The sequence below is a fragment of the Octopus bimaculoides genome, chromosome 29 (assembly GCF_046866305.1).
Source record: "Octopus bimaculoides isolate indiv1 chromosome 29, ASM4686630v1, whole genome shotgun sequence".
Lineage (NCBI taxonomy): Eukaryota > Metazoa > Mollusca > Cephalopoda > Octopoda > Octopodidae > Octopus > Octopus bimaculoides.
This window is the reverse complement of record NC_142956.1, coordinates 17,058,080-17,081,551: the sequence shown is the minus strand read 5'-3', so window position 1 is coordinate 17,081,551 and position 23,472 is coordinate 17,058,080. Positions and strand designations below refer to the sequence as shown.

The following is a 23,472-nucleotide window of genomic DNA, read 5'->3' as shown; positions in this document are numbered from 1 at the left end:
GAGGACGTTGCATATTGGGGACATGTATAAAAATCCTTTAAATGCAGTAAGTATAAATAAATGTTAAAGGGGATTATTTATGAAGTCATCTTTCAGCATTTCCTTTGTTGTCGTTTGATAATTCTAAGAGCAATGACTCAAAGATTTCCATCTTAAATACCACCTGTGTTGTTATCGAAGTGGTATATGATTTCTGTGTTTACTGTTACAGCCTGTATGCCGCATCAAATTATCGAGGGATGGCGTTAAACCAAAGTTTGAAAAGTCCTGCAGCACATACAGAGAATGTTTTGATACGATGAAAAACAACACCCTTACATGCAATGAATGGACAAATGGCTCTTCCTGTGTTGCTTGTTGCATCGGAAACTTATGTAACAAGATCGATTTCATAGGTCAGTGTTGTTTGTTTTCTGATATAATAAAACCTGATTTGTTACAGATGCAAGGTTAAACACATTAAAATAGTTATTGTGTCTTGCCTACCTTGTTTACCTGTATAGGCACTCTGGTGTCAACAACAAAAGAAATGTAATCATGTGGAATTCATGCGTTTGTCAGTTGTAAATTAAGTGAATCCCTTATCAGCTTCCCTCATCTCAATAAAACTCACCTCACTGTTATTATATTAATAATTATATTTATATCTTCATGATATCTATGACATGTCCCTCATCTACGAAAGCAATGATTCTCTTCTATTTTTATATCCTTCCATAGGCTGGAGCAATTCCTTTGTATTTCCTCTGATTTTCAATTCGACGGTTAAATTCAATGAAAATAAAAGTCTTGCTGAAAACTTATCTAGAGCTGTGAGTAGCAATTTATTTTCTCTCTCTCTCATGTACGCAACACATACACTCATATGTAAGTGTGTGCGTGCATACATATATATATATATATATATATATATATATATATATATATATATATATATATATATATATGAATATAGAGTTTACAGATGAGATCAAGATTTTTTCAGTATAGAAAACACTTGATAGCATTGAAATGATTTGATCCTACTCTTCTAAACATTTACCAAGGATCAAGTCATCGGGGTAAAGAGTGCGTATAAGTATAATTCAAGGAGGGCAGATATGGAGTCAGCGATGCAAATGGACGGATAAAACTAACTCCTTGTGCTTCATGTACAGAATGTACATATATATATAGTTTTAGGGAAAAGAACCAAGGTTCATGAACTCATCGATGAAAATCCACTATCACATATAGAAAAAAATTAACAAGTAATAATTGAGTTTTTACCTGTAAATTTGGATTTTTATCCCTAATAATAGTAGTATATATATATATATATATATATATATATATATATATATATATATATATATATATATATATATATATATATATATATATATATATATATATATATATATATATATATATATATATATCCATATAAATATTATATGCATCTATAAAACTATTGCAGATGGAGCGTGAATTATCAAACTTGACAGGAATGTTCAAAGTGCAACATTGTGGGTAAGTAAAATACTATTTAGCACTTTTCTTCAAATTCTGCATATTTTAAGTCAAATTAGTCCCATGTTTATTTTTGTTATACGTATTAAATATTACAACTTGTAATCCATATGAAATCCTTCTTCATCCCCCCCTTACTCTACGGACTTCGCACCATCTGATTTCCGCTTCTCACCAAACACGAAGTCTTTTTTTATGAAGGGGAAGAACTTTTTGTTTGAACTCATTTCCGAGTTTAAAGTCTTGGCTCCAGACGCAACATACTTACTTCTAGAGACAAGATCTTCACAGCGATTGAAGAAGTGTGATACCATTGGTAGTGGCGATGTAGAGAAGGACTAACATTTGTGCCAAGTTTCGTTTATCCCATTTCTTGAGAAGTGGGTAAGGAGAAATCGTTAATGAACACCCTTTGTACATATGTTAACATATATACATTGATGCATAAGTCGTCGTTGTCATCATCATCAATATCGTCATCATCATCGTCACGTCATCATAATTATCAATTTATGCCTGTTCTCTACTCTGGCATGTGCTGAACAGTTTGAGAAAAATCGACAGCTCGGAGTTTTGCTTCATATTCCGATGTCTGTTTTGGCATGTCTTCTACGGCTTTACAGTGTGTGCTTTACACAGTGTACGAGGAACATATCTTGTATCTTGATCATGAAGGAGACCACCTTGAAAGTTGCAAGACTAAAGAGGGTAAATAGAATTCAGATATATATAACATTATTTGAACTTATAATACACACACATACACACAAATACGCACGCACGCTCGCATGCATACACACACACGCCCACACTCACTCATACACACACATACACACGCACACACACACGTGACTAAATTGACTACATTACTTGTTTTGGACTCTGCTTTTCGAAATAGATTAGGTTATAAAAAGTAGAGTCCAAAGTGAGCACTTCCCGTCATGGTAAAACCGAGCATGTTAGGCAAGTTTATCATATATATATACAGAGATGGATAGAGGAAATAGAGCGTAGATATATGTGTGTATGCGTGTGCGAGGGGAGAGAGAGTAAGAGAGAGGAAGCGATAGAGGGAGGTATCTAAATCACAATTTGGCATTTTCACTCTATAGACTATCTAAAAACTAGAAGAAAATGGATCAAACTGCCTCATTTGATAAGTTTGTGTGATTGATGCTCTTTTGTGCAATTCGCAATAGTGGCTCCTGGAATCTGAAAAGAAGTTCGATTCCCGATTGTTATTCATATCCTCAAAACATATATGTTTGTATTTCCCCGCAAAATACTTTGTCATCAGGAACAAGTCTCAGTCTGGCGAAATACATCTTCATTGACATTAATCTATGCTTCAGAAATTGTGTGTATTTAGAATGGCTTACTAACTGTTAATCTCTATAGGCCAGTAATATATGGGACATATGCATGCAAGCATAGACACACGCCCACACACACATACACACATAATTACGCACGCACTCTTTCACACATGCAATTACGCACACACATACACTCACACACACACACACACACACACACATATATGCATCTATTACGTATATGTATATAGCAGAGAGACGATTGCTATTATATTCGGCGTCTAATCCAATGAATTGCCTCTGATTTACAATTTATACGAAGCAGCTTATGAATTTAGTCTATAAGGATTCTCGTAATCCTCGCTTGAATTTTTGTTAGCCAGGATCGTTTGCATGGAGAACTGACTGAAGTATTCTTCATTCCCTAGGTTCTGTCACTATGAGTTTGAGTGCGGATGTGTGGATGTGTGGATGGATTGACAGATTAACGGATGGATGGACGAATGAGTGGACGGAGGATGGATGGATGGATGGTTGGATTGATGGATAGCAGTCATACTAAGGCAAAGGAATTAAGTCTTTATACATTGATAGCCATCATCGGTAGATGAAGGTTTGTTTTGTCAATCGGTGTTATATAATGATGGAATTTAGATTTTTTTTATTAGGACAAGATCATTTCCATTAAAACTAGTTGGATTCCCATGTAACTAAAACATCTGGTGAAGGTTGTTAAAACTAATTATATTACAAAATTTCTTTTTAAAATCCTATTTCAGCTACGAGAAGAATAGAGACGTATTTTCTATAACTTGCACAGTGCCACGTATAATTACTAAAGACCAAATTTTTAAACAAGTTTTCGAAAGTTTTAAAACATCACAGTCTTTGCGTGATTTGGGATTTGAAGAAGGGAACATGGAGATATTTGATGAAAGTAAGTAGTGTTTTGTGTCATTTTATCAACAATGATAAATGCAATGTAGCCATCCAAGAATACGGGTACTTGATTATGCAACTGTTTCTTTGCATAATGAGATCTAGTTGTGTTTCCTCGGGTGGTATGCGAGTGTTCTCTCCGTTAGTTTAAAATCGTCGACTTCAAAGCCATCTCTTCCGTCTGTCGTGGTTTGAATATTTTCAGTAGTTGATTTTCTCATGGCATGTGCTTTGGTGAACTGCTCTGAATGGTAGTAAGATTTGAATAGAATTGACATTTCATTTGGTTGTATAGCTGATTGGCTTCATACATGTTAAACCAGTATATACATGCATTTGCCAGTATATAAAACGCAGCTATGAATTTTGTAATAATTATTTCATATACATGTTTTTGTTTGTTTTTCAGTGCTTTGTGGTAAAAACATTACAACTAGCAATGGCACTTTCTATTGGCCAATGACAAAAGTAGGAACTAATGTGACGATCCCATGTCATGCAAATGTAGCAACAAGATACTGGTTCGTTTCTATTGTTTTATTTCATCTCAAATTTTCAAGTTTTCAGTACCATCTTATTGTGAGAGAATGTTTCATGACAGTAAATAAAACACCCAGAGAGATTAAGATGATAAAATTAATGTGTGTCTATTGAAATCATTCAGTCCTGCTATTTTACATTTTGTACAGGATGCGATATAGTTTTGCCTTGGTCTCACCACTGAGATTTCCGTTTTTGCTGATGTTAGGCGAAGGTTTAAAATATTTGTTGTTACGATTCCTGTAAGTGCCAGCCTGTTACAAAATATATGCAGGGAAGCAAACACTTATCTAAACTCAGCCAACATTATTTATCAGCAATTCTATTGATTTCGGGGTAATATTATTTTATACGATTTTATGATTTACTGTAGAGCGTAAGTTTTGTTACTGTATATTGGTAAGCGGAGAAATCTGGGAGTTGACACCTCATGGTGACTCTTCTTTCATTTCTATTACACAATTCCACATGTTATGCATCTAAACTGTTACTTTCAGAAAATGGGTTTCACACGAGAATCGGCTGAATATTTCATAGGGTGACCAAGATACTCTCATGGAATGTGACCAAATGCGTGTCTGTGTTTGTGGGCATTTTATTAACATAGTCCTCCTTGCTGTCTACACACTTCTTATCGCCATTTTTGAATCTTATTGGTGAAGAAACTTTCCTGCTGTTGGTGAAAACAATTCAACAGCAGATGTGACGTCATCATCACAGCGATACCGTTTCTCAGCCAAGTATTTTTTTCATGTTAGGGAAGCAGACAATAGTTAAAAAGGGGCCAAATCAGGAGAATAGGGAGGCTGATCAACCAGTTCAAATGCATAGTCAAGCACAGTAGCCATTGAAACAAAGGCCTTGTATGCTGGAGCATTGTCCTCATGAAACAAGACCCCTTTCGTCAAGATGATGATGAGGAGGAGGAGTAGAAGGAGGATATCGACAACGACGAAATATAAATAGGTGATTTCCCCACTCACCTATTAACAGCCTTGTCTCTGAGTACTCCGTCAACCATTCCATTCCATGCCACTCCAACCTATCTTGTACTGAATATACATAACAACAAAATATAATAAATAAAAGCAGACGTACAAAAGTAATATTTCTCAAATTCTAAACTAGTAACACAATATTTTAGATTGGTTTCGAGGATAGAGAGGTAGAGTAGATGATAGATCACTGTATTTATCCTTCTTCCACTATGTTATAAGTTCAAATCTTGATGTGGTCAAAGTTTATCACACATTCTACTGATATTGGTGGAATAAAGTGCATAAACACGTCTGATAATATTTCATATTTTTCAGTTCTTCTGGTGAAGAAATGCCAAGTCAATATGTGAAATCACGAAAATGTTCACTATTCACTGGTGTTTGGCAAGAACCAGACATGTCTCAGTGTTACAATACAGAAGGGATCACTCAACAACTAAAGAACATCACAAGTGCAGGCATTGATAAAGGTGAGCGTTTCGAAATACTCTTACTATAGTATTAGTAGTAATATAGTAGTAATAAGAGTAGAAGAGATATACGTGTGTCCTCCATTACGATCACTATATATATATATATATATATATATATATATATATATATATATATATATATATATATATATATATATATGTATATGCATAATTATTTATGTATAGTCATGTTTAAAATTACATGTCAAGATTTAAGTCGTGAAATCCCTTCTATTCATCTCTTCCAATGGCGTTTCACAAGAATCGCTTATGAAAACGTACTGAGAGAAGTTATCACTTAGGAGATTTAAGTTTAATTTTATATCGTTAAAACGACTTATTTCATCAGTTCTGTATCGAATGGCTCAATAGATAAAGAAGCAGAAAGCGATAGAAATATTACTAGTACACAACTAACTCTAAGTTATAAAATACATGAATATATTAGTGACGTAATCCATATAGATGAAAGCGAGCAAGTTATCACTCTCAGCCGTTGCTGTAACACTGTGGAATTAAAGAGATATTCATAATCATTCAGTAGTGTGATGACCTCAATTTCTCTGAGGTCATGAAGAAAACTGACGAATATGAAGTGTTATATCTGTAGCCTGTTTTTCGTCTAGGTTCAGTCTATAATTAAACACTAATTGACAGCTGTTTATGATGGATGCTGTATTATTTATAAACACTTTCCGCCAAGAGTATGTCTTATTCAACTATAAAAGATTCCTTCCACTGTTTCATTTAATTCCACAAAGTTGGAGACCCAAAGGATGTGCAGCAATGAGTATACCACTAATGAACTGATCACATTTAGCAATCTCTGTGCTGTATGGATCTGGAGTGGTTAATTTACTTCTATTGATTCATTAATAATTGTGTGACGTTTAATTTGCATCTGAAAGCGACTGTAAATTCCCTTACAATTCATGCAAAATTTTCTGTTGCAGAAAATATTGAGGAAGTTTCAACAATACTCCGCGATATTTCCAAGAAATCAGAGTATTTCAAAGCAGAAGATATTGACTTGGCTGTAGACATTCATGAGAAAATGGTGCCATTGATATCGAATGTGTCCGTCGATATGACAGTGAACAATATACTTCCTAGTATCAACTATATGATAAACACACCGGAAGAAGTTTTGCTTGAAGCAGGACAGTCAGAAAGAACTGGGAAAAGGTAAAATTCATATCACATTTGTAACTAGTAGTAGTAGTAGTAGTAGTAGTAGTGTTAGCTGCACCTGCAGCAGTCGTAGTAATAGAAGTAGTAATAGTAATAGTGGTGTTGGTGATGGTGCTATTTGCAGCAGAAGCAGCAGAAGCAGCAGAAGAAGCAGTGGCAGTAGTAGCAGTAGCAGTAGCAGCAGCAGTAGTAGTAGTAGTAGTAGTAGTAGTAGAAGGGGAGAAGAAAAAGAAGCAACAGTAGCAAAAAAAAGATTTGTTCCTCCATATAATTAGTGTTATTACACCCATATCAAATTACGTATGTGAAATACACTGTCCGTTGGAGTGGCTGTGTGGTATGTAGCTCGCTCCCCAACCTCATGGTCCGGGTTCATTCCCACTGCCTGGCATCTTGGGGAAGTGTCTTCTGCTATAGCCTCAGGCCGGGCAATGCCTTGTGAGTGGTTTCGGTAGATGGAAACCGTAAGAAGCCCGTCGTACATATAAATATATATATATATATATATATATATACATATATGTGTGTGTTTGTCACCATATCATCACTTGACAACCGATGTTCGTGTGTTTACATCCCCGTAACTTAGCGGTTCAGCAAAATAGAACGATACAATAATTGCTGAGTTTACAAACAATAAGTCCTGGGGCCGATTTGTTCGGCTGAAGTTGATGCTCCAGCATGGCCGCAGTCAAATGACTGAAACAAATAAAAGAATAAAAGGAAGAATAAAAGAATAAAAGGAAGAATAAAAGAATAATTGAGATTTATTTTCTTGATTTTCTCACAGAATGCTGGACATTATACAAGCAATCACAGAAAAGATTCCACTGGAAAAGCAGCAGCTCACAGCTGTATATTCTAATCTTGGTATAGGTGCTATGAAAGTGGAGAATGACACTTTCGCTGGTGCTGCCTATGGTATTTCGTTTGGAAATAAAGAAGATGAAGCAAAGACAATGGTACAGTACTTTCTTATGATTACTTTCTTACTAACCATTTGTTCTAAACACCCAAATTGATCAAATACATTACAATGAAATATGATATCTTTATTATCATATAAAGTAACTATGGCATAAAGCTTGATGCAGTTTAGAATCCAAATACAAAATACAATGTATATGCGGCACAGGTTAGCAATAAAGCTAAAATAATAATCGTTTCTACTATAGGTACAAAGCTCGAAGGTTGGGTAAGTTGTCTGTTTGACTGCACCAAAGCTAATTCCCTGTAGAATCTGAAATTAGAGGGGACGAAATACTGCTACGCATTTTGTCCTGCGTGCTGACTCTTGTCAGCTCGCTTTAAACCTAACATAATAATAGGAGCTTATATATATACATATATAAAAAGAATTGACGGTGTTAGCTCGCCAATATTGGTTACCGTGTGTCCGTCTAACCATCGGTTATTGGACAGTGAATGCTGAGTATCGTACCTAGGTTCGCGTAGTGCGCATTTCCTTCTTTGTTAAGATATATTTCTGCGCTACTTTACTTTTAGATAACCACAACCAACTATTTATTTGTGTAATACCAATTTACACTGGTCGTTATACCCACGTCATAACATTGCTCATGGAACAATTTCTATCCAACAGAGTCTTAGAACCCAATATTTATGTGCTTCGAGAACCACTATTCCAAACCAGAATGAACTCATATTCGAAAGTTTATGAATTTGTATGACCTCAATATTATTCAGAAGTCGTAGTATTTTTTATTGATCAATTTCCTTTCTTTTTCTTTCATTTTCTTCCATCAGATATATAACAACTCAGGTTCAGACCCGCAAGCAAATGGTACGGTGAACTACATTTCACTACCAACGAGTTTATTAAAAGATCTGAAAACCGAAGAACGGTCTAATGTTTCAAGGGTTTCGTTTTTATCCATGAAGGATGATAAGCTATACAGGGTATGGAACCTAAACGCAAATTTCTCTTTCTCCAGCAAAATTTCACGTTAGTTCTTTGTTTCTGTCCATGACAAAACCGCAAACTAAGGCGTATGCGTAATCACAAAAACACAAATGTCACAACTAGCGAAAAAAACACAGCAATGTCACTCAGCACCCTGAATCATGAAGGTCGTAACTCGCTCTCACTGCGCACGCAACCGTGTGCTGCCATCTGTTGGTGCACTACACAACTAGTCCTAGAATGTTTTGATACCATCACATATTAAACACTTCTCTTGAATACATTACTTTATTTAATGACTTCTATTTTCAGGTAAAACGAAATTCCAGCACCGAAGTAAATACTACAATAATAATCAGTAATATTATTGCTGCAACTATTCCTAACACTCCAATAACGGACCTTAATGAACCAGTTACCATATCGGTCAACTTAAAAGAACAGGTAACAGCTATGTGTTCATTATGACCTTTGTTGTTGTTAATATTTCATTTCAAAGCCATATCTCATTCCTCTCGAAAGAAACACGGTGCTAGTAGCAGCGGTAGCAGCAGCAGCAGCAGTAGTAGTAGTAGTAGTAGTGACTGTTGTACTTTTTCTTCTAGCTGTAACTCTGTTGAGCGTTATAACTTGTATGATTATAATGTAAACGTTGTGTGACGATGGAAGTATTTTTTATTCCAAGATATGCTTCAAGTCGCTTGTGTTTTATTTTCTGATCACCACCATAATACTATTATATATCTGCGTTTTAACTTCATTGGTTGTGTCGGTGTAAAATGGCGAGCTGGCAGAATCGTTAGCACGTCGGGCGAAATGCTTAACGGTATTTCGTCTGTCTTTATGTTCTGGGTTCAAATTCCGCCAAGGCCGACTTTGCCTTTCGTCTCTTCGGGGTCGATAAATTAAGTGCCAGTTGCGTACTGAGATCGATCTAATCGACTGCCCACACTCTCCCCAAATTTCGGGCCTTGTGCCAAGAGTAGAAATGATTGTGTCGGTGTATTTTAAGTGTGAATTATTTTGAAGTTTCAATTACTGACCGGTGTTGTCGTTTATTTTCATTCCCTCCCTGACCCAGTAAACCTATCATGAAACACATCTCAACCATTAATATCTCATCAACTTATATATCATTAAATATTTCTACAACTACACCATCCAATGTATTCTTCCATATTTTTATGGCGATGGGTGCAAATTATGAGAATATACATACATTTATAAACGAGACGAAATGGTCAATTAAACTATGCCACAACCAGTAATGTTGGATTCAAAGCGCCAATAGCAGTCAAATGATGTTGGCCATTATCTATTTTGTTTTGTCAATGAAATTAGCAAAAATCCATTACATATATTTTAATTATAAATTAATTTGTATAAATTACCAAAATTTAATTGTTTCAGAATCCCGCCAATGCACAGTGTGTTTATTGGGATGAATCTCCTGGACAGGAACCCAGTTGGTCAACAAAGGGCTGTAATACATCCGTGTATGTACCTGGAGAGAAGATGATTTGTTCCTGTAACCATCTTACAAGTTTTGCCATATTAATGGTTAGTAAGATTATGACAACTTGTTAATTATCTGTAATTTGGCTGCTTACGTCTATGCATTAATACTTTCAACACCCACTCATCTAACATGCAACGTAAGATGGTCCACTGATATATTGTCTCTAATGCAGTTTACTGTAGTCCTCAACTTCTACATCAACATTTTATAAACTCATAATTTATTTAATTATTGACCGACACAGGAACGAATGGGAAGAGGAGTTAATGCGTTGTTGTTTGCTTCTGTTTCAGAAAATCTACGCGGTACCCGTAAAAGGAAACATTAGCCACCTCTTATATATAACATCTTACATTGGCTGCGGAATAGCATTAGCCTGTCTCATACTCACAGTAATATGTTATCTTTGTTCCAAGTAAGAACTTCAGTTTCTATTTTCTTTCATAAACTGTTTAAATGCAGAAAGGCAATATCCATTAGTTTGTAGAATTCTTACAGATTGGTGAGATCTATGTGGTTACTGTCTGCGGGTAACACCATTATGAAGAGAAAATTCCAGAGTGCTGTCACACATATGAGTGATTGAAGAAATATTTCAGGGCAAATTTGTGTCCAGACAGTAAGGATGATAAAAGACAAAGAGAGAAGGGACAGGAAGCGCTATCCCGTGTTTGCGTAGAGTCAGCTTATAGCTTGTTTATTCAGAAAAGTATTAAACAATATAGTAGTTATTAGGCCGTCATGTATGAAATTTGTTGTAAGGTATATGGTAAATTTTGACAGCTGCTCATTTTGCGCCATTATTATATTTTGACAGCTGATCATTTTGCGCTTTATAAACTATTTATAAATAGTTCTTTTTGCTACGTTTGTTTAGAGGTGGATAAGTCGGAAATTCGTACAGTTTTGAAATGCGAGTTCTTTCTTGGAAATACAGCAGGACAGACAGCTCGGAATATTAATGGAGTATTTCATTCTAATGTTATTACGCAGCAGACAGTATCAAATTTATTTGCAGTATTAAATTGGTTTGCAAAATCTCGTTCTGGTAACTTTGACCTCACAAAGTTACCAGAACTTTGTGAGGTCAAAGTCGACCAGAAACAAAGGTAGATAATGACGAATTGAAAGCCACTGTCGAGTCAGATCCATCTCAGAGTGCCGTGCCCGTGAATTATCATTGTTGTTTGGTGTTAGCAAATTTTACAAACCGTCTTATACAAGTTCTTCCATTCAGGCATTCTTCTCCATAAGCTAAGAGAACATTTCCAGTCACTTCAGCTGCAGAGTTCCCTTTTTAAAACTCATGCTCCTCAAACACTTCCATGTTTGAAGAGCTCTAATTGGTGGGACCGCAATTACATTATGCAACATGTAATGTCTGTGTAAATTAGCTTCCAGGAAGACACTATATGCAAATTCGTCAGGTATATATCCTCTAACCTTTGCTAGTAGATGGTTTATAAGCTGCATCTCGGTTCAGAGTTAATAAGGGTCCTCAGACGCAGATGAAACCCCAACATGGAATTGTAACTAATCCAGCTAGTCTTTGTACATTGTACAAAACGTCTAGATATTTACAACTGTCTAATGAATACAGTGTTGATTGAAAAACAGATATTGTACATGGCGTTATTGTACATAGCGTTGGTGTTAATGCAGCAACAACGCATATTAAATATATGCGTTTGTGAGCATTATACCATTCTACGTTTAACGTATCATCACCTGCTCCTTAACTACATGGAATTACCAATGAAACTTGAGATAAACGATGTTTTATATCTCATTCAGGTCGTTATACACATATTTTGCTCTACATCCAAACACAAATTATATATATATATATATATATATATATATATATAACATCATTTCTATTCAAATAATCATCACCTATTCACATAGCTGTCGTTATCATTTATGTACTGAAATTATTTCTTCAGCTAGACTTCATTGAATGAATTATTTTTTATTCCTTTTTCCATTATTTCAGATATCTAAGGAAATTAATGGCTTCAAAGATTTTAATAAACCTGTGCATTTCTTTGGCTATCATTAATATTATCTTCCTTGTTGGGATGCAGCCATATGCCTCAGAAATAACTGCTTGTAAGGTAGGTGAAAACACGTTTTAGCCAGTACAAATTTTTACTGTACATATTTTTAGCCAATACAAATATTTATATGGAACACTACGGACGATCTTAAATAAAGAAATCGTTGCTTGTGTCCGTGAGTTCAGCAGTGACGAACAAGCAAACTAGCGGAGATTGTGGCTCGTTGATTTTTGTTGTTGTCACCCATGCTCCATACTTCTGAACCTTTCCCATCGTGTGAAGATACTTCTCTATAGCGACTTGAAGCATATCTTGGAATAAAAAATACTTCCATCGTCACACAACGTTTACATTATAATCATACAAGTTATAACGCTCAACAGAGTTACAGCTAGAAGAAAAAGTACAACAGTCACTACTACTACTACTACTGCTGCTGCTGCTGCTACCGCTGCTACTAGCACCGTGTTTCTTTTGAGAGGAATGAGATATGGCTTTGAAATGAAATATTAACAACAACAAAGGTCATAATGAACACATCCCTTGTCATTTGACGAGAATTTTCGTGCAAAAGTTGGTTTATACGCTCTTCATTGAACTCAACTTGACGGCCAGAACGAGGTGCGTCTTTGAGGTCAAAATTTCCATTTTTGAACTTGGCATCCTAATCGCGAGCGGTTCTTTCAGCTATGGTACCCTCTCCATACACAGCACAAATGTCACGAGCACCTTTTGTGACCTAAGAACCTTGATTAAAAGCAAAAAGAAGGAGGTGTCGAAAATGCTCGTTTTTCTGCACATGGCATTCCATTTTAATGATCTGAAAATAAACAAAAATTAATTAAAATTAACTAGATAAAAAACAAAATAGATTCTAAAATGATTCAAATATAGAATTCTCGAACAAAATCGATTCCATAATTTAAAAACGCAATAAATTCCAAAATTTAAAAACAAACGGTGGGAACTTTGTTGCTAACCCAATATATATATATGTATATATATATACATATACATATATATATATATATATATATATATATATATATATATATATATATATATATATATATATATATATATATGTTAGAAATCATTATTGTTATTGTTGCTGTTGTTATTATTGTAGACGGTGGCTGCTCTGTTACACTACTTCCTTCTGGCATCTTTCATGTGGACGGCTGTTGAAGCCCTTCATATCTTCCTGCGTATGGAATCTTCTATGCTGAAGTGTTCAATTATGGCTTGGGGTAAGTATTTGAAATGAGTTGGAAACATGTTGTTACAAAAGGTGTGAAAAATTTAATAGTTATATATAGACGATAAACATAAACTATAAAGAAATAGATTCCCAGGGTTAACCATTAGGGGGAACATAAATTTACTTTCAATTTCATGCAAATATTTTCAGTCTGATCTCATCTCTAGACGAAACCTAAGAGTGAATCATTTTGCCCTTTCCCCTGACGCAGTCATTTGTTGAGAGGTTAACGATACCAAACTTTTAAGGCTTTTCTCATCTAATTAGTAATTTAATATTCGTGAAGGCGTTTCGTGAAGTGATTAGAGCATTCGGATCGCAATCGTAAGGTTGTGAGTTCGATTCCCGGTGATGCGTTGTATCCTTAAGTAAGATACTTTATTTCACCGCTCCAGTCTACTCAGCTGAAAAAAAGGAGTAGTACCTGTAGTTGAAAGGACCAACCTTCTCCCATTGGATGTCCCGCTGAATATCCCTATGAACTACATTAAAAGTACGTGTCTGGGGAGTGCTCAGCCACTTGCACATTGATTTCATAAACAGTCTGTTCCGTTGATCGGATCAACTGTAACATTTGTCGCCGTAACCGACGAACTGCCAGTTAATTGTAGTCTTCATATCGTGGGCCAAGACTTCCAGTAATTTTTCATTTTCGTTTCCTTCTGAAACATATCGTTGATAGAATCGAAGATATATACTAGTCGTACTTATTTCTAGAAGCCAAACGAATAAATGTTAAAAAGTGACCTGTGTATACATCAAAATAAATATTTATTTCTTTTGAACTAAACACATTTTCTTGAGAAAACATGGTCAAGTAAATCGATTTCAAATCTCACATATTTCTGAGTTTAAATAATGACTAATATCCATATATTTATTCGTCTTTGTAAATGTCGTCGTCAGGTCTTCCAGCTGTCATTGTCGCAATTACTTTGGGAATTAACCACACAAACAATTACATCAAAATTGCAGACGTGTAAGTATTTCTGTGTTTTACTCTCCTAATTTTCCCTGATCTTCACCATTTATATTTTGCTAGGCTTATCAATAGTTTGAATGTTGTAGAATAATGGCGAAGTGCCATCAAGCCAAAACAATGGCTTTCATTCTTGCTGAGGATAATATACACTAAAATTACACTTGACGGTGATGTATAAATTTTATAAATTTGATGTGTTTCAAATATACAGCTGTCCCCATCGGTACATCGAACAGAGAATCTTCACCCTTTCTAACCCGGGTGGAATCATCGAAAAAAGGGAGGGATTTCCTTGCATGCAGGGTAATATCTAAATCCGAGTTATCGATGCTGGCATACTGCTTGGCCAAGTCTAATCCTTTAAGAATTAAAGGGCTGGAGACGGACGGGTAAATATCGACGATATCGAACTGCGTAAATTTGCAGTCGTTAGTCATTTATGTATGTTTTTCTTTTAAACGTACATATCTTTTAATTCATTCAAATTTATTATTTTTTTACCATTAACTAATTTACCTTGGATATACAGGTATTTTTTCCTTCTACTAAAGGTATTTTTGATTTAAGGTTTCCTTACATTTTTATAATGTGATTTTAAATCGTAATTGTAATTTCATAAAATCGGTCATTGAAGAGACCTTTTAGTTAAAAGGACAATTGAAACAAAACTGTTTTCAAATGTGTATCCTTCAAAGTAATTGTACATTTATATACATAACAACATGTTCCATTCTACAAGACTGTCCGAAGAACGGGAATGTGTAACTCAGAGTAACAGTTTTTGTGATGTCTATGCAGGTATATTATATATATATATATATATATATATATATATATATATATATATATATATATATATATATATATATATATATATATGGATAGAGTAATCATGTTTAATTTTAGAATTCAACATACAAAATCGAGACTTGTCTCTGGTGTATCAACATATTTAGATATAGAAAGTATCGATGCAATTATTTGTGTCTGATTGTTTGATATAATGAACTAAATTCGTTTAAAACTGAGTGCTTTATTGATATTTACCTGCAATTTTTTATTCCTTTTTCTTCTTTTATATATATATATATATATATATATATGTGTGTGTGTGTGTGTGTGTGTGTGTGTGTATGCATAAGAAGAAACAAGAGGATCAAAAATGGTATATATATATGTATATATATACACATGCATATATATATATATATATATATATATATATATATATACATACATAATATATATATATATGTATGTATGTATGTATGTATGTATGTATGTATGTATGTATGTACATACATACATATATAGTAGGTTCGGTTAGGCACCATGACACAATATATATGTGTGTGCGCGCTCGTTTTAAAGTATCTGGATACTGAAGTTTTCGGTAAGAATACCTTAGTTAATGTGAAACACGGCAAGACTGAGCATGTCTTCTCGTTTTGTTTCAGATCAAAATCGTCTCATTTTATTGACTGAACATTCGGTAAATTTCTGTTGTTAATTAATTTTCTATCTCTTTTTAGCTGTTGGTTATCCAAGACACCTTTCTATGCTGTTTTCCTGGCTCCCGTGGGGGTCATTCTCCTCTTTAACCTTACCATCATGTTTCTCGCTATCCGTCGACTTAGCTCAGTGAAAAGTGAAAATGAGTCTGAACACGAAACAAAGAAAATGCGTGTTTTTGGCATCTTTAGTTTGACTCTCTTGTTCGTGTTATCTTGGGTCGTAGCATTCATCGCTGTTGAAGAAGAAGCTGAAGTGTTTCACATAATCTTCATTATCTTCAATATCCTTCTCGGAATGTTTATCTTCATATTCTACTGTATATGCAAGAAAGATGCCAGAGATGTCATTTGCTCGTGCGTACAAAAGAAAGAGGGCGCCAGTATAAGTTGTGAAAACCAATAAAAGTAAGTGCAATTTGATCTTTCTTATTACTTCTACTACTACTACTACTACTACTATAACCAAGGCCAATATGTCATGATAGGGCTAATCACAAACACCAACATAAACCATTGTCAACATCGTGACCATCTGTATGTGTATATATTTATATATATATATATATCTGTGTATGTGTGTGTGCATACTGGTTGAGATGTTTAAATCGTCTTCTAAATTAAGGCGAAAATGAAAATAACACTGACACCTCATTTTAACAGATAATCACCAGGAATACATACAAATATTTTGGAAGACTGAAGTGTAAATTTATTCAATAAAATCGCCATTGGCTTCAACGACAGCCCCCCCCCCCCGATGACTTCGAAATCGTCTGCAACTCTTCTGGATGGTCTCTTCGTTAAGTTGGTGAATCTGCTGTAATCCCTGCCTTCAGTTCATCTTTGGTGTGACAGGGAGTTTTCTTGGTCCGTCAATCAACTGCGCTCCACACATAATAATCAAAATATTCCTGATAATTAAATTCTCACCACTAGTTTCTGTAACGAGTGTTTTCAATATAAATTGTGTTTTTGACTATAAATTGTGTATGATTCTTCTGTAATTCATATCTTCGTTGTATGGGGAAACAGTAGATGACAACTGGGGTTATATATAATATAAGGGCTAGGGTTATTTTACTTTATGTTATAGAAGTTTTCTCATTGTGGTTCCAGGTTCAAGTTCTGGTGATGTAACAGAGGTTGAAGTACCAGAGACGAGAGTATAATGAAAAATATGAAAAACTAATCTCTTTGAGAATCTTCTTTTCTTCTTATATTACATTAAACATACTTGCATACAAGAGAACTTCGTTTTTATCTATCAATACAACACTACGAAACTTGGACACTGTATAAACTACAATGTAATTTAAACCTCCTCATTTTTCTGTAACACACAAAATCTAACATCATATGGTTTGATTTGTAATTCTATAAATATTTTCTAACTGCTAATTTCACTTTTAATTTTCAATATAATCTTTAACTTTTATTAATGAAGAAATAAATGTGGTTTCTTACTACAATCTGTTTTGTTTTTATTTGAAACATCGTTATATTCTACTGTAAGTTCAAATAACGCCTGGGGAGAGAGACACACACGGGCAGACAGGCAGCATACATACATACAGACAGATTGAGTGATTTCGTCAGTTACTAATTACCCCATTAAAAATATGCAACTTTATATGACGATTAGCTGATTAGATATATAATCATTTATCTAATTACCATCATTAGATCTTTCACTTGTCATTGTCATACCTAATCTGATAATGAACCTTTCACAAACAGAGGTATTACAATCAGAAGTCTAAGTATTTCTACCCTCTAACCTCCATAGCATTAACACAAACACGTGCACGTGCATGCATGGCCGAAGCATTCTAGCATTTAGTATCAAATATATTCAATAAATTATATAGCTTCGAAGTAACAGTGGATATTGATATGATTATATAAAATAAAGTGTTAAGCGATTGCTATAACACGCAGTTATATCTTCTTTCCTGTGTGGGTACCTTTATTATTATTTATGGCATCTCTGTCATCAAATGATTTTTGACATTGGTACAGTATCTCGTCTGTTTAATTAGATACATGTTTAGTTAATTGTCTTTTTTTAATGATGTACCACAATATCAGTAACATGCCTCAATAATATGCTTTCTCTTCGGAATGAATAGTTAAGGGACCATTCTGAGAGAATAATTTCCCACAGACATAACAATGATATGGTGGGTTTTTTTTCTCCTGTGTTTGTGTATGGTTACTTTACTACTTGTTGGGAACGATTTACCACAAATATCATCGTGATATGGTCTCTCTCTCGCCTGTTGTGAATAGTTAAATTAGTCATTGCTAGAATGATTTACCATAAATGGCTTTTCCCCTGTATGAGTGCACTTGTGTTTAGTCAGGCCACAACTTCTAGAGAACGATTTCCCAAAGATATCACACTAATATGATTTCGCTCTCCGATGAATGAGTTTATGCTTAGTTAAATTACTTTATAGTCCGGTAGACGGATTTACCACAGATATCAAAATGATAAGGATCCTCACCTATATGAATATATGTATGTTTGCATAGTCCTCTGGTCATTACACTGGTATGAGACCTTAGGTAAACTTAGCAACAACTACTTAGTAAGTAGAAAAGAAGACAGGATCCTGGCACCTTCGAGGAAATAAACTTAGTCAATATGTAGGATAAGGTTTCGGCATAAACTCCATTCGCCGTATCCAGTGTAAGGTACGGACACAAGAGATGTACCGGATTCACACACCCGCAAAGAACTTAAGTTTTATATGTGATAGATGCACAGGAGAAGTACCGATTTCGAACAAGCCGGAAACATACTTCCTTGAATGCCTGGATAGCTCAATAGAAAAGGTTGGTAGCTATGGTACTTGGATACGTCATCAGCAAGGAAGATGATTGCTCCGAGAAAGAATGAGCATGGCAAATGTCTTCTACTATAGCCTCGGGTCGACCAAAGACTTGTGAGTGAATTCGATAGAGGGGAATTGAAAGATGTGCGTCGTACTCACACATACATATATATATGTGTATGTGGGTACGGACAATGAGGTTGGAGGCGACGGGAGGGGGACGGGAAATGAAGACGTGAATAATGGTAGACACTGTATGCTGGTACTTAGGCTTCGGATTGGATGGCAGAGAGCAATAGAAGAAGGTGTCTTGAAGTTGACGGAGAGCTTCAGCCTTGTAAATGTCTGCGCGCTACACCACTACAGCCCCGCCATTGTCGGCCGCTTTGATGACGATATCTTTTCAGCGTTATCTTATATGCCCTCTGGGGCATAACGAACAGGACACTTCGTGAAAAGAAGAGGAAAGCACCCTCACAGACAGATTTATCTCTCCTCTCTCTCTTTCACTCTCTCTCTCTCTCTCTTTCACTCTCTCTCTCTCTCTCTTTCACTCTCTCTCTCTCTCTCTCTTTCACTCTCTCTCTCTCTCTCTCTCTCTCTCTCTCTCTCTCTTTCACTCTCTCTCTCTTTCACTCTCTCTCTCTCTCTCTCTCTCTCTCTCTCTCTCTGTCGGAAACCTCGTCTTATATTACAGCATCAATTTGCCCATCTTGCTATATTTTACTCTAATATTTCACTAAAGGAAAAGAAAGAAACGTTTTAAAAACTCATGGCGGCTGAGTAGTAAGTAGTTCGCTTGCCAACAACACGACTCCGAGTTCACTCTCACAGCGTAGTACCTCCAGTAAGTGCCTTCTGCTATAGCCTCGGGCTGACCACAGGCTTGTGGGTGAATTTGGTGGACAAAAACGGAAAGAAGTTCGTCGTATATACGTGTGTGTGTGTGTGTGTGTGTGTGCGTGAGTGTCAGTGTTTGCCACATACAACCGCTTGACAGCCGCTGTTGGTGTATTTACGCTCCCCTGGTATAGCGATTTAGCAATGAGATTAAGTATCAGCCTAACAAAGAAAAAAATAAAGAAAAAAAGTACGGCGGTCAATTCATTCGACTAAAATTTCTTCAAGGCGGTGCTCCAGCATGACCACAATGTATTGTCTGAAACAAGTTTGAGATAAAAGAGATGACACTTTTTTAGTCCCTCACCCCGCCCCCCGCGCCGCTTCCATCCTTGAAACACTTACATTTGAGATTCAGTGTGTATCAGTCAATTATCAAAATTATTAACGAATAAAGGGATGTAATCAGAGTTACTCTCCGTGCTTTTTTCTGATGGACGCATGCGCATTAGTTCTGTTTACAGTTCCCTTTCATTTTGTTTCTCCGTTATTTTTCTGCTTCGATATTCGGAAACACATAATAATTTGTTTTATAAAATGTTGTCAATATATTTGTTTTGGTCGCGAATTAACCGGAGCTAAGTTCTGACTGCATAAACTGAAACCAGCAAAGCCTTCTACGAAACTCTCAATATTATTACAAATAAAAAGAAATAATCCATTCATTTTCTTTTTATCAGCAAATATTCGGACCCTTAGTACATTTAGTCATTTGTGTTTCCGAGTTTCTATTTGAAAATACCTTTTTTTTATTTAGATTCCGGTTGAATTGCGCCATGATTCAAAATGATCGCTCTCTCCCTCTCTCCGTGTATAGGTGTGTGTGTGTGTGTGTGTGTGTGTATTTTAATTCTATTGAATTTTTGTTCGAGTATCGCCAACGCAAGTGAGATTTATTTGCTGCGGAATTATTACCTGGATCATCACTATGGTGACGAAATAAAGCACAAAACTGTCGCAAATTATAAGATATCAGCTTTCCTTTTTGGAGCCTTTCATGAAATAAATCTCTTGTAAGTGTTCATTAACATATTGGTTTTTTGTGGTGTCTGAATTCTTTGATATTTAAACACTCCCAGTTTTCTATAATTTACATCGTAATCCATTTATGACCCTCTCATCTGTAGTACAAACATGGAACTGAGACCTTATTTTTCATCCGACTCTTCTTTATTTAATATAATGTTTGTTTCTTCCTTTTTTTTTTTTTTTTGCTTGTCATAGAAGTTGTAGCTACCATGAAAACAACTTGTCTTTCGTTATTGGCCTGGTCAGTCACAGTTGAGCCACGGCTAAAGAAGAGTATTAAGCCACCGAGAAACCCATTAGTAATTTGCTCCGCCTGTTACAGATAGATTTACACTTACACTTTGCAGTGTTGTAAAAGTGTTTTACACGGAAAAATATTAGACATTTTAGAGGTGTAGCTGTGGTCTGTAAATATGTAGACAACACATGATAACAAATTTCAGTTGTTCAGATTAATGTTTGTAACTACACAATCAGTATAGAAATGTATTAAAATTTCCACAGCTAAATTTCAATTGTTTAAGTATCCTCTCTAGCTTATACAGGTTCTCTATTATTTCTGGATATCGGATGATGTTAACACTTTCTGTTTTACCTCAAATGTATCGTTAATATTTATCTACTCTGAAAGATTGAATGAAATGGTTATACAGAACAGGTATTATATTGGCTTTTTATTTATAAATCTATAATAGAATTACTGTGAAATATTTTTATGAACTGAAATTAATAGTAAAATATCTCTTTTTCACTGGTAGAAATGTATACGAGACAATTTTGAACTGTAATTGAAATTTGATCACAGAGGAGTTTGCTACAGTTACAGATATTAATGAGGATTGCAGTTGATAGAAATGTAACAAAGAAAATATTTGTTTGGAATAAAATAAAATGTACAGAAGTATAAGCATATATAGAGAGATGAGGAATTAGAGAAAAACATTTTGTTTAACTGAAAATCACAGTGAATTGATTTTCCTGAGGAAATATCAAAAGATATTGGGAAACATTATACCATTGTAATATCTGTAAAATATCATTCTCTCAAAACTTACTATTCAAACTTATTCACAGAAAGGATACCATACCACTGTAGTATTTGTGGTAAATCATTTTCCCAGACATGTCATTTGATTCAGTGCAAATGTACCCATACAGGAGTAAATCATCATTTACCTAAACATAAACGTATTCATACAGGAGAGAAGCCATATGACTGTAATATCTGTGGTAAATCATTCTTTGTAAATCATCATTTACCTGAACATAAATGTATTCATAGAGGATAGAATCTACATGACTGTAAATCATTCTCTATAAACAAAAAATTGTGGGGACTGGACTTTCGGAAAGTTCACAAGATCCGATTTTTTTTTCCTCATAACTTTTAGGAAAATGGTTATCTTTTAATGAAATTTTATATAAACTAGCTGAATCACTGCTGTCCAGGAGGTCAATTCAGCTAGTTCATATCTAAACTCTTACTCTCTTACTCTTTTACTTGTTTCAGTCATTTGACTGTGGCCATGCTGGAGCACCGCCTTTAGTCATGCAAATTGACCCCAGGACTTATTCTTTGCAAGTCTAGTACTTATTCTATTGGTCTCTTTTGCTGAACCGCTATGTTACGAGTATGTGAAGCGATGTTGGGGGAACAAACACAGACAAACAAACACACATATGTATGCATATATATATATATATATATATATATATATATATATATATATATATATATACATATATACGACTGACTTCTTTCAGTTTCCGTCTACCAAATCCACTCACAAGGCTTTGGTCGGCCTGAGGCTATAGCAGAAATCTCTACTCCAGTACCTGGCCAGATATTTATTTAACATTTAAAAATAACAACAAAAATCTGCTACACCAATTTTTTATTGAAGCAGCCAACTTATATCTCCATCTAGCCCACTTCCAGATCGCCAATAAAGTACTACAAATCTGGATACAGAAAATACGCAAGTACTGCGGGAGAAAAGTTCTTTGTGGCTTGTTCGAAAGTTAGATTAGTTAAAAATAAAAAAATAAAATAATTGTTTTCCATTGAAACCAAGATGGGTGTTTGTTTATTAATTAATCTTTCCCTTTGAGAAACCCATTCAAAATGTACTTTATTTATTTTCCGAACACATTCAGATGTAGGTAGACTGCTCATTATTCTTCGGAAATTTTTACCAAATCATGCCTAGCACGCGGGCGCTAATTTGATTACAACTTTCCAATACGTTACTTTAGCAGGTAGAGAAACTTTCAGAATTTCATTGATTATATATTGTAAGGATTTTTTTTTAATTACAGTATATTTAAACAACGTATATTTTATGTCTAAGTTTTCAGAAATAATGTTCTGTTCTTTGTGTAACAGCTTCTATACAGAAATTAAAGCTATTTCGCTGTTCATGTTTCCAAATCGGGTTTTAAAATTTCTGTTGTCAAGTATTACTTCCGGTTGGATC

General features: G+C 35.0%; 1 protein-coding gene across 7 annotated transcripts in view; it reads left to right on the top strand.

Moving 5' to 3' along the window:
* LOC106876183 (uncharacterized) overlaps positions 1–17,698 on the top strand; it is a 138,535-nt gene extending 120,837 nt beyond the window's left edge. For 6 of the 7 annotated variants that reach the window (XM_089344901.1, XM_089344897.1, XM_089344898.1 and 3 more), the window contains 17 exons: positions 212–395; positions 721–812; positions 1,460–1,512; positions 3,608–3,765; positions 4,177–4,288; positions 5,621–5,775; positions 6,732–6,963; positions 7,760–7,931; positions 8,737–8,889; positions 9,206–9,337; positions 10,304–10,453; positions 10,706–10,827; positions 12,409–12,529; positions 13,602–13,722; positions 14,640–14,712; positions 16,248–16,634; positions 17,346–17,698. In XM_089344901.1, coding sequence (XP_089201027.1) covers positions 212–395; positions 721–812; positions 1,460–1,512; positions 3,608–3,765; positions 4,177–4,288; positions 5,621–5,775; positions 6,732–6,963; positions 7,760–7,931; positions 8,737–8,889; positions 9,206–9,337; positions 10,304–10,453; positions 10,706–10,827; positions 12,409–12,529; positions 13,602–13,722; positions 14,640–14,712; positions 16,248–16,632 — 2,415 coding nt within the window. In that variant the 3' untranslated portion in view covers positions 16,633–16,634; positions 17,346–17,698. Of the gene's footprint in view, positions 1–211; positions 396–720; positions 813–1,459; positions 1,513–2,058; positions 2,221–3,607; positions 3,766–4,176; positions 4,289–5,620; positions 5,776–6,731; positions 6,964–7,759; positions 7,932–8,736; positions 8,890–9,205; positions 9,338–10,303; positions 10,454–10,705; positions 10,828–12,408; positions 12,530–13,601; positions 13,723–14,639; positions 14,713–16,247; positions 16,635–17,345 lie in introns of all 7 variants that reach the window. The other variant, XR_016238912.1, reaches the window with a different exon arrangement.
* The last annotated feature ends 5,774 nt before the right edge of the window (positions 17,699–23,472 follow it).